The sequence below is a fragment of the Silene latifolia genome, chromosome 6, assembly GCF_048544455.1.
Source record: "Silene latifolia isolate original U9 population chromosome 6, ASM4854445v1, whole genome shotgun sequence".
Lineage (NCBI taxonomy): Eukaryota > Viridiplantae > Streptophyta > Magnoliopsida > Caryophyllales > Caryophyllaceae > Silene > Silene latifolia.
In genome coordinates this window covers 32,250,151-32,266,894 of record NC_133531.1, presented here as the reverse complement: position 1 = coordinate 32,266,894, position 16,744 = coordinate 32,250,151, and the positions used below count along the sequence as shown (strand labels likewise).

The window sequence follows — 16,744 nt, the reverse complement described above, 5'->3', positions numbered from 1 at the left end:
GAGAGCACTCTTGGCCGCCTATCGCGCCGCCATTAGAGTTCATTCGTAAACTCTAATTACGCTCATGACACCCATAATTTAATGCATAAGCGACGTATGATATATAATTAATGCACAAAACATATACAAACATGCGAAAACATAATTAACATGATAATAAACAATCCAACACGTACCAATCATACAAGACAATCATTAAATCATATTAATTACATCAATTGACATAAACACAATTAAAAGAAAACACCTAGTTACCTTTTTAGCAATTAATGAAAACCTCCATAAAGAAAACGACTAATAAAGCCTTGTCTCCAACATGTGTCAATGTCTCCAAAATCGACATTAAAGAAAGGCACAAATCGAAACCCTTGAAAACGCCATGAAAGTCCTTCTTCTTCTTTACCCGTTAAAATAAGAGACCATAAAGGTAGGTCTAAAGGTTCATACAAATAATTCTCATAAAAATATTTGGAGATAAATATGTTGTAAAGATAAGAGCAAGGATTGTGAAAATATATTTTATGTATGAGTTTAGAAGAAAGAAATATATTCAACAATGGAGTCAAAGGTAAAAAAGAGAACAAAAGAGGAAGAAAGGAGGAATGGCGTGCGGAAGTAGACCTGGCAAACGGGTCAACCGGGTCGGGTTCGGGTCGGGTCATTTCGGGTTTCTCAAATTTTCGGGTTAGTTCGGATCGGGTCAGTTCATTTCGGGTTACGGGTCTATTTCGGGTTTGTTGGTCGGGTGTGTTTCGGGTCAAGCGGGCTGGGTTAATTCGGATCAGGCCATTTTCGGGTCAAAGATTAAGAGAAGAGAGGCATTTCAAGTCTATTAACGTCAATTAAAGCTATATTTTGTCGGGTCATTTTCGGGTTGAGTGGTTTCGGATTGGTCATTTCGGGTCGGGTCTGTTACGGGTCCAAGAAAGCTCGGGTCATTTTTGGGTCGGGTCGGGTCACTTTGGGCTTCGGGTGTCATTCGGGTTCAGCAATTAGGGTCAATTTCGGGTCTCAGGTCATCCTTTTCGGGTCGGGTCAACCGGGTCGGGTTGATTTTGCCAGGTCTATGCGGAAGGTAGACTTGGCAAAATAGGTCAACGGGTCGGGTCAATTCGGGTCGGGCAGTTCGGGTTTCTCATTGATTTCGGGTTAACTCGGGTCGGGACGGGTCATTTCGGGTTTCGGTCGAGTTTGGGTTTGTTGTCGTCCGTTCGGTCAAGGTCGGGTTGTTTGGTCGGGTCATTTTGGTCAATAAATAATAGAGAAATTGTCATTAGTGTTTTCGGTGCAATTAGAGTTATATTTTGTCGGGTCATTTTCGGGTTTGGTGGTTTCGGATCAGGTCATTTTCGGGTCAGGCCAGTTCGGGTCATGTTCGGGTCGGGTCGGGTCAATTCGGGTTTTTAGGCCAAATTCGGGTGATGTAGTTCGGGTCACTTCGCGTCTCGGGACAGCTTTTTCTGGTCGGGTTAATCGGGTCGGGTTGCTTTTGCCAGGTCTAGTGGGAGGAGTACGTAGAAAAAGAAAGAGCAGCTTGCTAGCTTGTTTAGGGCTTTGTATTTATATAAGATCATAAGAAGGTTAACAAGTGGGCTTTGAGTCCATTAGTTCATATAATGGGTTATCTGATTATAAATCGGATTGAACCATATTAAAACGCAAAAGGCCTTATAATAGAAAAGTAGTTATTAAATTAAAATAGTAAAATCGTCCACAGACATTTTAATCAATCAAAAGTAGATTAAAACGAGAAATAATAAAATAAAGAACGAAGACGATAAATATAAATATTCAAAATATATTATTAAACTCCAAAATAATCAATTTAATAAAATACTTTTATAATAAAATATTATTATAAAATACGGGGTGTTACAAAATGGACCAAAAAGTAGTGGAGATGATCTTTTTCCCTTTTAGTAGATAAGGGATTTAGTAGCAGCTAGTCTTGTTATAGACGGGTCAAATAGCTTGAAAGTGGTGACATTTTTTGCCCCCACCATCCCACTTGTTGTTTGTCCTATTAGGAATGTGGTGTCGTATTTGACCCGTCTTTAGTTATAGAACGGATATATGCCGTCTATAATGAGATTTTGTGATTTAGTAGATAGGGAATGTTAATAATACAGTATTACTTGATTTATCACGTTTGTAAGTACTAGTCGGTGGTCCGCAACCTAACGGCTGCGGCATCCTAATACGTTACTTTGTCGTTTATCTCCGTTACAATGAACACAATAGCATAATTTCTATTACTCGTCGAGGGCATAGGGTTTAAAATCTCGGTCGAGTTGTATCGGATTTTCACTCTACCGATACGAGATATCGCCCGAGAAATCACCGAGATTCTCCGCGATCCGTCTGTGACGACCGATTAAGGACCGATTATACCGATACCACGACTACGACCGATACCAAGATTTAAAACCATGGCATGGTGTTCAACTGAGTTATGTTACTATCCGTCTCAGATGTATAGACTTTTGTAGCCTAATGGCTCTCAGATAGAATACTACACTGGCAGGGGCGGAGGGAGGGGGTAGGCTATATGGGCTATAGGCCTATATAGTTTTAGGACACATACACTCGACTTAAATAGACGAATAATTAATCCAGTATTATGACTAATTTAGTTGCTTGCGATTCAAGTGGAATATATAGTGGATGTCGTCTTAGAGTAATTAAACATTAAAAATATGAAACATTCATGATGAACGAACAGTTATTTGGATTATGATTGATTGCGATGAGGGCTTTGCTACTCATAACATTTGAAAATCTTTAACGCAACCTGACAAGCAATGGGTTAGGGAGAATCACCTATCAATGATGAGATCAGAGTAGTCGACTGGAAGCGACGAAGGTAAAAAGCCCAATCCGACCAGACCATCTTGCTTTGTTTTGCAAATGGCATCGTCACAGACTCCTAACGAAGACTTCCATAATGAGGTTTGAAAAATGGTTGGAAAAAAACTGAAAACTACTGAATATAACAAAGTCCCTTGCCAATTAACTTGTTTCTAAAGCAACAAATGTTCCATCTAATAACCGAGCCGATTTGAGCTCGAGCTCCGATGGATTTGGAATCGGCTCGGAAACTTGAGCTCGAGCTCGGAATCGGCTCGGAATTTTCCAAGCTTAAAAAATTAAAGCTCGTACTTGACTCGAGCTCGATTAAATTATTACTTTCTTTACTATTTTTTACTTTTAAATCAAATTAAATATAAATATATTTTAAGAAAAATGCAAATATAAAGTACTTATCAATTATCATAAAAATAAATTATAAATGTTAAAATAACATTTTATTAAGAACAAAAACAACTGTGAAATGCTAAAATAATAATAATAATAATAATAATAATAATAATAATAATAATAATAATAATAATAATAATAATAATAATAATTTCCAATTCGATCTCTACTAAGCTCGAAAGCGGCTCGGATTTGGTCCACCTCTGCTCGAAATCGGCTTGGAATCAGCTTTGACCGATTTCAAGCCGAACTTTGACCGAACTGATTTCGAGGACTCTACAAGCCAGCTCAAATCATTTACAGTCTTACTTCCATCAAGTCATCAATGCATGATATGAGTTTGAGCCTTCTCTAATTCTTTTCAAGGTCCCGAATTTATCTTCTACTTAATGATCGTCTTAACGTCCCAATTCAAGCAATTAAGGATTCCGTTAATGGGGAGATTTCATTATTACAACAGCAAAAAAAAAAAAATACCAAGCCTTGGTCCGAACATAGTTTGAAATATTAATATAAATAAAATCATTATTAAACCGTTTAGGTGCGAGTAAATAAGAGACCCTAAACGGTAGACAAGTAAGTTTCATCCTAATTTGGTCATGTAACTTATTACTTATTAGCAATGTTGTCGGGATCGGGATTCTACTTTCGATCGATGGAATAGGTAGAATCGAATCGGTAGAATCGAATTGTAGGATCATAAAATTCTACAAACTAGCTAAATATAGTTTTTATGTGGTAAAAACATAAAATTGAAGATCAAAATACATATTTATAAATATTTATTCATAAATTATTATGATTAATAATAATAATTTTGGTGTCATTGTTATGAATATGTTTCTACAACCTATACAAGATTCGGATTTTACAATGTTATTATATAAAATATATATTTACTCTTTGTTCGTAAAACCCGATCGTAGGATCGTATTATAATCCTACCCCTTGAAATTTTCAAACAAATAGGATCGTAAGATTTTACAATTATAATAGAATCGTAAGATCTGGAATCGATCAAGCGTCTTTAGATCGTAAAATCGTCGAATCAGGATTCCGACAACAATGCTTATTTGTACTTCGTATTATTAATTAGTAATAATGTTAATAATACGGTATTACTTGATTTAGCACGTTTGTAACTATATGAGTCCACCAAGCATAATCCAATCGTTAAAAGAATTTAAGCACTCTAGCTTAGAGTTTTTATTATTAGAACATCTCCCTTATTCCAACCATTCACATTAGCCATTCATTTCTGCTAATCCCCATTGACAGTCTAATTTCCTGGCCCCCTGAGTAGCCAGGAACACGGTCGTAGGCTGTCAGCATGAATGCGGTATGGGTGATTAAAGTTGGTACTGAAGCCAACACTCTCTGGTTTAGTAAGAAGTGATAGCCATTTGAAGGGCGGTATATTGAGGGTGATGGTGTTCTAGGTGTGACAGTCTACTGTAGGTTATGGTGGGAGGGTAAGGTGGTTGGAAGCTGGAAGAGAAAAATAGAAGTAGAGTGTTTTGCAACGAGGACGAGAAACATAAAGTTGATTTATATCTAAGAGAAACAAGTCTTGTGTTTTATCCAGCTAACAGCCTAACAGCACGCCCTACGTTCCTTGCACCAAGCTGCATCCGTCTAGATGCGATACATCTGACAACTCGCTTCCCCAGTTAGAAAGAAGGGATGAAAATCCTTTAACCTGTGCTATTGCTTCAACTATTGAGTGTGTGTGTGTGTGTGTATGCAATTTGGGAGATATTAGAAGAGAGGGCGAATTTGGATGGTAGAGGTTTACATCCGAATGGCTTAGGGTCCATAGCAAAATTGAGTGGAACAGTTAAGAGGATGCATAATAATAATCTCCCAAGGATGGAAATTAAATGGAGTTACTAAAGAATCACAATAGATCACTCCTGATGACTCTCAATCTTACTCTCCAAGTGAATTGTAACCAGACGATAGCTCTACCGCGAGACTTGTTTCAGTGTGCAAGTTTCACCTACATCTTCTGCTTCTGAACATGCCTCTTATCATTTTTAAGTTGTGGCATTACAGAACGACAAACTTGCATTTTAATACCATATATGTTTGCCAGAAACACAAACTCAAGCTCTCGTGAAATACTCCCTCCCTCCCTCCGTCTCAGTCATCCGTTTCCCTTTGATTAAAATAATACTCCTCACAGAATAAATAAAAAAGGTAAAACATATGGAGTAATTAGGATGTAGAGAGTATATGAAATAGACATTGAGGAATCTAGTATTTCACAGCATAACGGAGAACAAGCCATTGATGGGGCCTTCTAGCCGTTCCTGGGTTATGCCACCCTCGGAGGCTTGGCATTGCCCATTTCAATCCTTGAATAGCTTACAATGAACGCAGCAAAACCAAGTATGACATTCAAACAACGTATAATGATAAGACTTCACAAACAATATACAACTCTCGATTACTCTAAAGGAGAATCAATAAAGGTTGACCAACTTTCACATCCCAAATTTTACTTTATAGAACGAGTTAGAAAGTCATTTATAGATTTATAGCATTGTGATGAAAGGGTGGTTAAAAAAAAGTCAACACATCAAGGAGAGAAAACGGTTGGAGACTCGATATATAGATGCATTGGCTCTAATTGGAGTTATAGGACATTTCAAGAGACAGCGTCCCGAATCATAATAACATCCTTTAGCCTCTAAATTTTAGAAACTATCAGTTCTCCTGTACGTAGCAAGTAAGTTCTGCCAACCTCACAAGTCGTAAGGACCATTCGGAATACAAACGGACGAGCACACAAGGTGGTCCATCCCAAAACCAAACCTAAGACAAACAAGAAGTGCCCCTAATGTGAATTTGTCAAGACGGAAATAAATAGCTAGCTGAGAGAAACAGAACCATCAAGATCAATAAACATAGCTAAAAGGACGAGCAGTTGAATAACATACTCCGTAAGAAAAGCCATATAAAAATTGGGGAAGCCAGAAAGCATTCCAATTCAGTCTTGCCTCCAAACACTTCACCCTTACACTTACGATGACACGCTTGGGAGTAAATGAGCAGTTGCTGATGAAAATCTGCACATTTATTAGAAAGATGAGTTGCAAGGCAAGGAAGAAGGGGAAAGATTATTCACCATAAACACAGATTACCTTTACCAAGTAAGAGAATCCCGACATCACACTCTTCTAATTTAGATGATACCTTCCATGTTTCTTAAATACACTTTCACACAATACCGGCAAACTCTACGGTTATTTACAGCATTTCATTTAGCCACGCCATGAAGAAGTCCACCAATGCAGGTTCTACGCAAAAACCTGCTTTTGTTGTTGACGTTGCAGCATGTTTACGTGAGAACCACTTGTTTCAGACTTTCGGGGTATTTCCACTATATTACAAAGCGGACAAGCTAATTTTGTTTCATCTTGAATAGTTTAGCTATCAACATCTTCAAATAAGATCGTCCAGTTCTAGAAAGTCTCCTTCTAGGATGGATACTAATTGCTCAGCAGTAACTGAATCAACCAACAAATTAGTGCTGCCAGCAAGCCCAAGTGAGGTTACCTGTTGTTGACATAACAGAATAATATGAAATGTTTATAATAAAATTCTGATTCTTACCAACCAAGGCTTATTAAATATCAGTCGCAGAGGTAGACTCCTTCCTGAATTTGGTGTTTCAATTTACATGGTTTTTGGTATTCTATATTAGCAATTGAGGATGCAAGGAAGATGTTGTTGCCATACTAATGTCAAAAGTTCTTTAAAATCCTTCACCAAAATGACGATGATGCAAGCAGGAATTAACTTATTACCTTGGAGACACATGTTTGTCAATGTGTGTGCATATGAAACAGGCAAGGTTTAGAAGTAGCGACTCCGCCAAAGAAGGCTTTATCCTCTAGGTAATGCACAAATGAAAGAGAGGCCTGGGGAACCAAAGAAACTCAAGGTGCTTAATTCTACCCACTGTATAACTCCGTTATGGAAATAATTCCTTACAACATAGTTTCACCATAAGTCACAAGAGCCACAGGGTCCACAATTACACGATTTACGCCTAACTAGATCTCCAAAAGTCTCACTCCTAGACTCCTAGTACTTCCAATACCTTATAAACACTGAGAATATATCATGAAACTTCAAGACACATCACATAACTCCAAGTCTCCAATCACCCCAAATGTTCGATACAACAATGGGAGAACCTTTACCAATGGAGACATCAGACTTGAAATGAAATTTGAGAGGGAAGAAGGAGTAGGATTGGGAGCTTAAAGGTAAATGTAAAAAAAAAATCTCAGACAAGAGAGCTACCTAACTCTATTAGCAAATGCCATAAGGAAAAAGGATCCAGAACAACTAACAAATTTGTGACCTTGGTGACATGATTTATAATTTAAAGCAAAAGGGTATCAACAAATTTTATTTTATGATCACACTGCTCCAATATCTCCAAGATGACTGCATTAACACTATTTGGCATTCACCTACCAGATTACATAATCATGTACAACATAACTATCCACACAGCCACTTTAAGTTGCCCACCTTCTCCCATCGCAGACAGTGCTTTTACTTATTCTCACTATCACACAACCCAAAACGCTCTCAGTAGCATCCCTGCCAGCCTCAAGTTAAATCTTAAGACAAAAAACACAGGTTATTGTAACTCCGTTGCAAATTCAAAGTCAGTGTCTATCTCAATGGGGATCTTTTTCTTGGGATGGTGGTGGAACAAGATGTACCTATAACTTGAGAAATGTGCATCCTACGGCTAGGGTAAAAAGTGCATTACAATCCTCAATTGTGACCAGCATTCATGAAGAGCCTTTCGTTTTAAGTTCTAGTTCATGCTTACGAACCTAGATACAGATAGCCTATTAGTTACGTGTATATTAAAAGGCCAAAAAGAACAAGACAATCATCCAAAAATCAGCCCTGCGAATTACCTTAATAAAAAGACATGACCCATGAAAAGCAGTAAGGAGAAGAAATTGCAATAAGGACAAGGGAAATCACCAAATTGTTCGGCTGCATCTCCCCAATCAGTCCTGTTGCTCCACCAACAGTCGTCTCATTAGCATAGTCATGTTTTTCTTCATCCACGAGATGGAGAGCACTGCCATCATGCTGAATACCTATATGACGTACAGTGGCAACACTCTCCTCACCACATGAGCTTAAAGCATGTTCTGAAATGCTATTTCGATGCCGTGATTTAACAAAAACTCGGCAGACAACAAAAGAAGCCTGCAATGATTGTCCAATATAACATTCAAATTTCAACAGCACAACTGTAAAAAGCAAGTGGAAAGTGGCAGTAATGGGAAAGTAAACTTAGGCTGTGTTTGGATACAACTTTGGAGGGAAAGAAAAAAGGGGGCAGGGAAAGGAAAGGGAGGGAGAATGGAGTAGGTGTGTTTGGACACAATCTTCTCAAATCTCTCCTATGTTGGAGGGATATTGTTTTGCCTTGGAGGAGGGAAAATGGCTCCCTCTACTCCATTTCCCTCCAAGTCACTCTATTCAAACAAGGCCTTGGTCAGAAAGCTTATTTACTATTGATCAAAATAACTAAATCAAGTTTATGCAAAAGATGAGAGCTGGTGGAAATACCACCACCAGTAGCCTCCCCTTGGTGACTGTAAAAAACTCTAGGGAGAGATTGAATACTGGTGATGCTGGCAACAAATGGTTAGGCCAGGTTCCCCTTATTCTGTATCAGCAGGAAAAGCGTGCTTACTGGATGAAACGATCGACAAATGAACAATTTGAACTCATTAGATTAAACTAAAGTTTAGGCATCAAGCAAAGTGTGGTCTGGGGATTTTTTATGTGCCACAAGCTCTTATACAGACTAGGCAATGCAAATCCTACTACAAGGACAATGCAAGATATATTCATATTCATTCCAGATAATTTGGGGTTGGGGATGTTATTTTACTAAATTATAGATTAGGTCATTAGGATAAGTTCACATTAACCTAGGGATATTAGTATTTCTATATACTGTGGATAAGGAATAAGTATGTATTATTGATCCAAGAAGTCAAAAATTTCAACTTTTGACTCCCGTTTACTTGGGATTTCTTTGAGTCAGAAAGTATCTTAACCCCATTGTTGATACCTTAACTACGTGCTGAGGTTCATGCCTTTGACAGAGACAAGGTTGTCTAGGGGCCCAAACCTAGTCCGAGCACAACCAAGGGTCTGGTCATACATGACTCATATCAATCCCGGTGTTCTTAATCTCATTTTGGGATCTTGACACTTAGTCTCTTTCCATTTAATTCGTATGCTTCTTCTTTTGTTAAGCATCTACATTTTCCTTTGTTTATCGCACTTTCATACCCAAGATTACAAGGTTATGTACACTAAAACCATAAATGCAAGATATGCTCCCACTCACATATCACCTGTATGGCTGTATATAAGCATTTTGACTATGATAACTGACTGTATTGAGCATATATCACAGCAAGCCAAACAAGCACCTTTAGTACTATAGTTCCAATCCCTACTCATCAAATTAAGCACACGAAATCCAGACACACCGATAAACAACTTAATTACTCCATAATTTTCATCTCCTAAATCCAAAAGAATGGTTTGAGTACACTTTGATATCACCATATCGTAGCCAACTGACCCATTCCCCACATCCAAGAAGACAACATTTTAACCTCTCTCATATGGAACACCAAGACTCAAGGTGTATAAGAGACAACCTTTACGGTTTATACCTCTTATAATAAAGCCAATCTTTCGATAAACAAAACCAAATTCCACCACAAAATCAATATTCCTCAATACAAATCCTATTAATGTTTTGCACAATGCTTTCTCCAAATATACCCTTAATGGGAAACAAATCCAATACAATGCCACTCCCAATTTGGGTTGTCCCAAAATAACTAACCATTTTCTATAATCAAATCACAATCCTATATTGTAAAACACATCCTTCTAATAACTACTTTATAACTCCTATGGGTCATGTTCTATGTAATTGGGATTCATTATGCACAATATTAATGTAAAACCGTCTTACAAAAGAGATTGTTCTATAATATAATCAACTTCAACTTCTAAATCACAATCTGCTTATATATCCTTTAAAGGGCACTTCCAAAAGCCGGAATTAAACAACAATTAAGCAACAAAACAGCGAACACAATTAACATTAAGAATTCAATTATAGAAAAATACAATTAAAAAAACCTAAAAAGATTGAAACAAGCAATTGGGTTGGTACCTTAAGATTATCAAGAAGAGCATACTCATACATCAACCAATCAGTTCTAACAAATTTCCTACCCTTATACTTCTCCATATAAAAAATAAAACATTTCCTTCTTCCCAAAATACCCTTGCCACCATTACAACTCATCACATCCCTAACCCTCCCTTTCCGCTTCCAAAACCCGAACCCAGCCCGCCTCCTCTCCCGCTCATCCCCCTCACCACCAACCGCAGCAGTATAGCAGTACCAATGACGCCTCTGCCCCCGATACCCAAACCGAAAACAAGTAATTTCCGGCATATCAAAGGGGTTATAATCGTACAAATTGATATCGCGTATAGTGTCGTAACGTACATTGGTACAAGGAGGGTTGTTGTTCTTGTGGTGGAGGTAGTAGGAGATTAGTTGCTCCTCTGAAGGGTAAAATCGGCAACCTGGGGGTAATGTTGAGGATGATGATGGTGGCTGTGGTGAAGACGACGTCGCTTTAGGGTCTCCCATTCATCGGATTGTGAATTGCGAATTTGTGTGGAAAAAAATTGGGGGGGTTTTGTTTGAAGGGTTTATTGAGGGTTTAATGGGTTTATGGTGAAGGGTGAGCAGCCAAAGGAAAGGGGAAAGAGGGTAAAAGGGAGGTTTTATAGGTGGGATGATCTAAATGTAGCGTGATGGTGAAGCTTTCTTTGTGGGTGTAGTAGTGGTGTACTAGTAAACGTTTTATTTTATTTTATTTTAGTTTAGTTTAAAAAAAAAAAAAAAAAAAAAAAAAAAAAAAAAAAAGTTTATAACCCAAATCAAGAAAATCAAAAATCAAATTTTTTTTCCCTGATGGTGGGTCTTTAAAAAGCGATGTTTGAATTTTTTTTTTTTTTTTGGGAGAACTCAATATTAGTTTTTTTATTAGGAGTCGTTTGGTTGCCCACTAAATTACACAGGAACTTTAATTCATGTGAATTGCAAAATGGGTAGGTTGTTTGGTTACCCCAATTCACATGAATTGGAACTTCCATGAATTCCAATTCCTCCATAATGGAGGAAGTTGCTTACCTAGATCCCCCTAGTTAAGTGGGAATGGCTACATGAATTACAATGCCTACATGTAACCAAACAACATTTTCTAATTCACATGAATTCTAAATTCATGTGATATGACACTTCCTAGGCATTGTAAGTTCCCGTATGTAACCAAACGACTCCTTAATGTTTGGTCCAATAAAAGGTACACAAATTCTTGTTTGTGACGGCACATATCCGTCACTCTTGAGTGACGGATACCATTTTACCTCACAAAGTACCCACTTTTTCTCTCTCTGCAACACTATTTATGTGGTCCCCTTTCTCCACTAACCCATTTTGTTACCATTTTCTCTCACAAAATATCCGCCACAAATAGTAACCCGTCACAAGGGAGACCAATTGTAAAAGGTATACAGAATTGTAATAAGGTAAGTTAGGAAAATATCAAAAGTTGTAACTAGAGATTTGAAAATTTTCATTTTTAGAGAGGGTGTTTGCGCTCATGCTAACCCTCTAAATCCACATTGCCCTACTAAACATAAAGTTTGATGATAGTATTCCCAAAACAACATTACCAGAACAAAAATGATTAGGGGCAAAAGAGATGAAGTAGACAATGAAACTTGATCAAAGAAAACGAGCTTTTAGTTGTTAGAAAGTCTCGTTTGAGGTAGGGAAGCATGCGACCGGTTTCCTTAACTTCAATTTACACTTTAATGGAAAAAAGGACTTCATATATTCAATTGTTTGGGCTTAGACATCATCATACGTCGGATGTTGGTTGGTGAAACCCGAATCGATTTTATAGGGCCAGACGGACCGAGTTACGACATGCCTGACCCTGTCTTGGCCTGACCATAAGTTTGGGCGGGTAATATTATTAACAGATGATTTGATTTTTTGGCTTATAATAACAAGCAATTTTTAAATAATCAAATGTCACATAGTTCTTTACTTACGTCACTTAATTGTCGGTGTCGGCTAGTTCTCTCTTTAATTTCTGCTTCAGAGTTGGCTAACATGCTTTTTGATGAAGTACTTTTTGTGTTATTATAGGAGCCAAAACGTGCTCCTAAAACACAACCTTCAAACTGAAATAGTGGGAGCAAAACTCTCTCCCACTAACGATCAGCAGTTGCCGGTAGTTTTCCAAGGATTAACACTATAACGCTTAGACTCGCCCACTCGAGACCAAGAGCTTCTGGAACGGAATCAAAACTTTACCCAGAAGTCATGTTGTTATAAAGAGGAAGAAGAAAGGAGAAGAGTGTGTAGATGATGTGTGTTCTAGTGCTCCTAAAACACAACCTTCAAACCGAAATAGCGGGGGCAAGACTCTCTCCCATTAACAGTTAGGTTGACCGACTATTACACACAAAACAGAACGAACTTGGACAGTTTATATACACACAGGACCAAAAAGTTAAAAGTGGGCCAAGGCCGCACCCCAGGTGCTCTACCTGGGCTCAAACCCAACCCCAAACCCGAGCCCAAGCCAGGTCGGGTCGTCGCTGGAATAAAACGGTTTGGTGGTCCGTAATCAGCCCAAAACAGTCCCAAAAACTTATTTGAAATACCTTACAAAATAATACGGAGTACTAATATCCGGAGTACTAAAGCATCAAAATGCCTAACAAAATTCAATTTCTCTGGCCAGAACGTAGAATCTACAAGGTTTTACCGACCGCTGACACATTCACGCAAAAGTGAAATGTTATAAACTTGCGCAGCTACAAAGAGCCAACCAAAAAAAATGTAATGTAATAAAATAATAACTACAATCTCACAAGCGACATTCTCTATAAGATTGAGAGTGATTATTCAATCGTTTGAGTAACACGATATCTTGCATCGAAGCTGCCATCCTGTACATGAATAAATAGCAACAATCAACATCTGGCGCGCATATTCGCAGTTTATGGTGGATTGAAATCAAATAGTCAAGTGGCTGAATATCGAACTCCATAACCTGCAAGTTTGCGACAAGAACTCTATCTACTAACTGTTTTTTCGTATTTCTTAGCTGTAAAGGTTTCCCCTAATTCAAATGATTACTGGGGCACATGGACACTGAGAACCTATGACGTATTAACTTCCAATCAATGAAGCTTCCCAGAAACAAGTAGCATGACATTAAACCAATCGAGCTCACATGAAAGGGATTAAATTTAAAGAAAATTGCTAGTGAACAATATTTTTAATTCTATTTCCTCTCTAACCCGGCCAATGATATGAGCTAAACACAAAAACAAAGAGAATAAAGCTTTACTAATAAGAAAGTTCAATGCATCTATACTGTAGTTTCAGATTGAACTTAGCAAAGGAGGAAGAACTACCTGAGCTCCTGACTTTGTTTCGTAAAAAGTTCACAAATTTGCTAAGTATATTTGTCTTTCTATAAAACCTAATCTAAAGGTGTATATTGTCACTAAGATTATAAACTCTCTATCAACGATCATACATTAAACTTACCTGGTTTGACAGCTAAAAAATCTTCTTTAGTGCGACATCTAGCTCATCTCCACTTTTAGTTACATCTTGGTCTTTCCTAATGAAATTTTAGTAGAGCACGACAATAATCAGAAAAGTTTTAAGAAGAGTTTCATGAGAGTACAGTAAAAGAAAAAGGTAACATTTTACTCACAAAATGATAGATTAAAATATGTAAACTTCCAAGTTTTTTTTATCTTAGTAATAGGCTTGAAACACTTTTTAAAGTCATTCCATCTCCATCTTACAAGGTGGCGAATCACATGAGATAAATCACATACAAGCGTTTTTAACAAGAGAAAACACAATTAACACCAACGCTCTCTTTCGCCGCTTAACTCTAGTTGTTTCTTATCTACCATTTAACCACCTAGGTCGCATATTCAAAAGTTAAAACAGTTGTCAAAGCTCTACAACCACCATAACTCTCCCTCCCTAAAACCAAATTCCCCTCCCCCTGTACTCTCAATTTGAACAAAAACAAATAGAAAGTCACTCTAACCCTCACTCTATCAATTAGAGCAATCCTCCTCCTTCCCAGTCCAAGCAAAATCAAGCACAAACTTTCTTTCCTTTCCAGCTCTCCCTCATTCCATCTCAAAACTCTCCATCTCTCCCACCGTCCCACCCTATCCCGTTGTCCAAGCTCTACAACCACCATAAATCTCCCTCCCTAAAACCAAATTCCCCTCCCCTGTACTCTCATTTTGAACAAAACAAACAGCTCATTCTATCAATTAGAGCAACCCTCCTCCTTACGAGGCCAAGCAAAATCAAGCACAAACTTTATTTCCTTTCCTCCTCCCCATCCCTCCCCCATTCCATCTCAAAACTCGTCATCTCTCCCACCGTCCCATCCTATCCCTATCTGCTTCTCCTTCCCCCCATCTCAACCGGTCGGGTTTACAAGATCGTTTTTTCTTTATTCTATATGTACAAATCCATAAAGCTAAATCTTTTTTCAGACAACATAATCAACCAATCCCAACCCCAAACCCCAACCCAATGTCATCAGATATCAGTATGTAGTGGTGTGGCATATTCTCCAACCCCAAACCAACCCTAACCCCATCCGCAACCCAAACGCAACGTCACCAGATATGAGCATGTAATGGCGTGACATTTTCCAGGTGGGATGATTTATATCAGGTTTCGGGTTATGGTTGAGATGTATTCTGTAGGTTAGAGGTCGGCTTTACAAGGTATAATTACAAATACCTAAATCACCATTCAAAAAAGCCACATCAATAAATATGGTCGGGTTTACAAGGTCGTTTTTCCTTCATTCATAACACTACCACATGTACAAATCCAACAAAAGCTAAATTTTTTCTAAAAAACATTATCAACCAACCAAATAAAATTTATTAAATGAAGAAAGCATCGATCGACATAAGAACTAGCAGGACACCTCACCTATGAACAACCCATCAAAAATGGGGAGAAAAAGGATGAATAACCCGTCAAAAATTGAGAGGATGGAGGAAGTGAAAGGAATTAAGGTAAGAGAAAGTAGGCATTCACCACATGAGGAAGGAGGAGAAATGAATGGTCGAGGATGAAATACGCTGACTGAGGGAATAGATAATTATAACAACAGTCGGTATTCTAAGAGATAGTCTCCGTGTTTACTTCAACTCCAAATGGATCATTGATAAGTTAATGGCATAAAACAACATTTTAGTACTTCCATTTAACAATAACTTAGAATAGAAAGGCACTCTCAGCTCTTTAAAGTATCCTTACGCAATATATTCTTAATAAGGTATATGATAAACTTTATACTCCTAGTTTCTAAGGAAGCATCAAATAATCCACTCGAAATGATTTGAGATTTCGTGAGGGCGAGCGAATCCAAGAGCCCATCTTCTAAGTATACTAAACCATCTAAAACCATTCACAATCTTCTATTTGCATCCACAGGAGACCCTCAAAGTGAACATCCACCAAAAGTCAAATTTGTCTTTACAAATGAACATCCTATTTGTGACATTGCATGGTCTAGTTTCCAGATTAGAACCTAGCAACAATCCTACAACATATTTAAACAACTCTCCAGGAAAAAAAAACTATATCTAAAGTTTGTTATTGACTTTCAGAGTTTTACCTAATTTCGTATTAACTACCCTTTGTGAATTAATTAATTATAATGACCAGACTGAATGGGAAAACGAGGAAATGAAGGATCATAGTAACCTTGTGATAACAAAAATTCGTTTCATCCCCACCGCCGTTGTGCCATTCCTCTAAACACCTGATACTCAATTCCTTTCACTGCAGCTAAAGCGGGAAAGCAGAAAATATAAATATTTGAGTAGAAGTAATGAGAAAATTTAGTCTTTAAAGTTAACCAAGGTATTATTTTGCTTTTAAAAAAAAAAAACAAATCCATTAACTTTGTCGACTCTAAATGTTAAAATGTGATGGAGTAGACAACAAAACTACAATAGCGTATGTTAAACCTCTTTCCCAAAAGTTTTATCTCACCAAAATCCAGTTAAATGTATTTATTATATAGCACCATAACCCTTTACAAAGATCATTTCTTTTACGAATGTCCCTTGATTGGATCTGTCATCCAAGACCTGAACATTATTAGTTTCAACGAGTTTTTGTCAAATTATGATACTATTACAAGTCAAAGTTTTCTAACAAAACATAATTATCTCAAGGATTTAATTCCAAAAGATTATTTCATTAAGATTATTTTTATTTGGTGGAATGCATGGTTTCATA

The 16,744-nt window shown here is 37.6% G+C and overlaps 1 protein-coding gene across 1 annotated transcript; it reads right to left on the bottom strand.

The window, feature by feature from the left end:
- Positions 1 to 5,756: 5,756 nt before the first annotated feature.
- LOC141586668 (NAC domain-containing protein 101-like) lies at positions 5,757 to 11,177 on the bottom strand. The gene is made up of 4 exons (XM_074407965.1): positions 10,514 to 11,177; positions 8,278 to 8,508; positions 6,405 to 6,819; positions 5,757 to 6,329 (listed from the first exon to the last, which is right to left on the bottom strand). Exons 1-3 carry the CDS (start codon positions 11,000 to 11,002, stop codon positions 6,706 to 6,708), a joined length of 834 nt encoding a protein of 277 aa, XP_074264066.1. The 5' UTR covers positions 11,003 to 11,177; the 3' UTR covers positions 5,757 to 6,329; positions 6,405 to 6,705.
- Positions 11,178 to 16,744: the final 5,567 nt, after the last annotated feature.

Coding starts and splice junctions, on each gene's coding strand:
- LOC141586668 (XM_074407965.1), bottom strand. CDS start 11,002: ATGGGAGACCCTAAAGCGACGTCGTCTTCACCACAGCCACCATCATCA. Junction 8,509..10,513: donor CTCTTCTTGATAATCTTAAG/GTACCAACCCAA, acceptor CAATCATTGCAG/GCTTCTTTTGTTGTCTGCCG. Junction 6,820..8,277: donor AGATGCAGCCGAACAATTTG/GTGATTTCCCTT, acceptor TGTCAACAACAG/GTAACCTCACTTGGGCTTGC.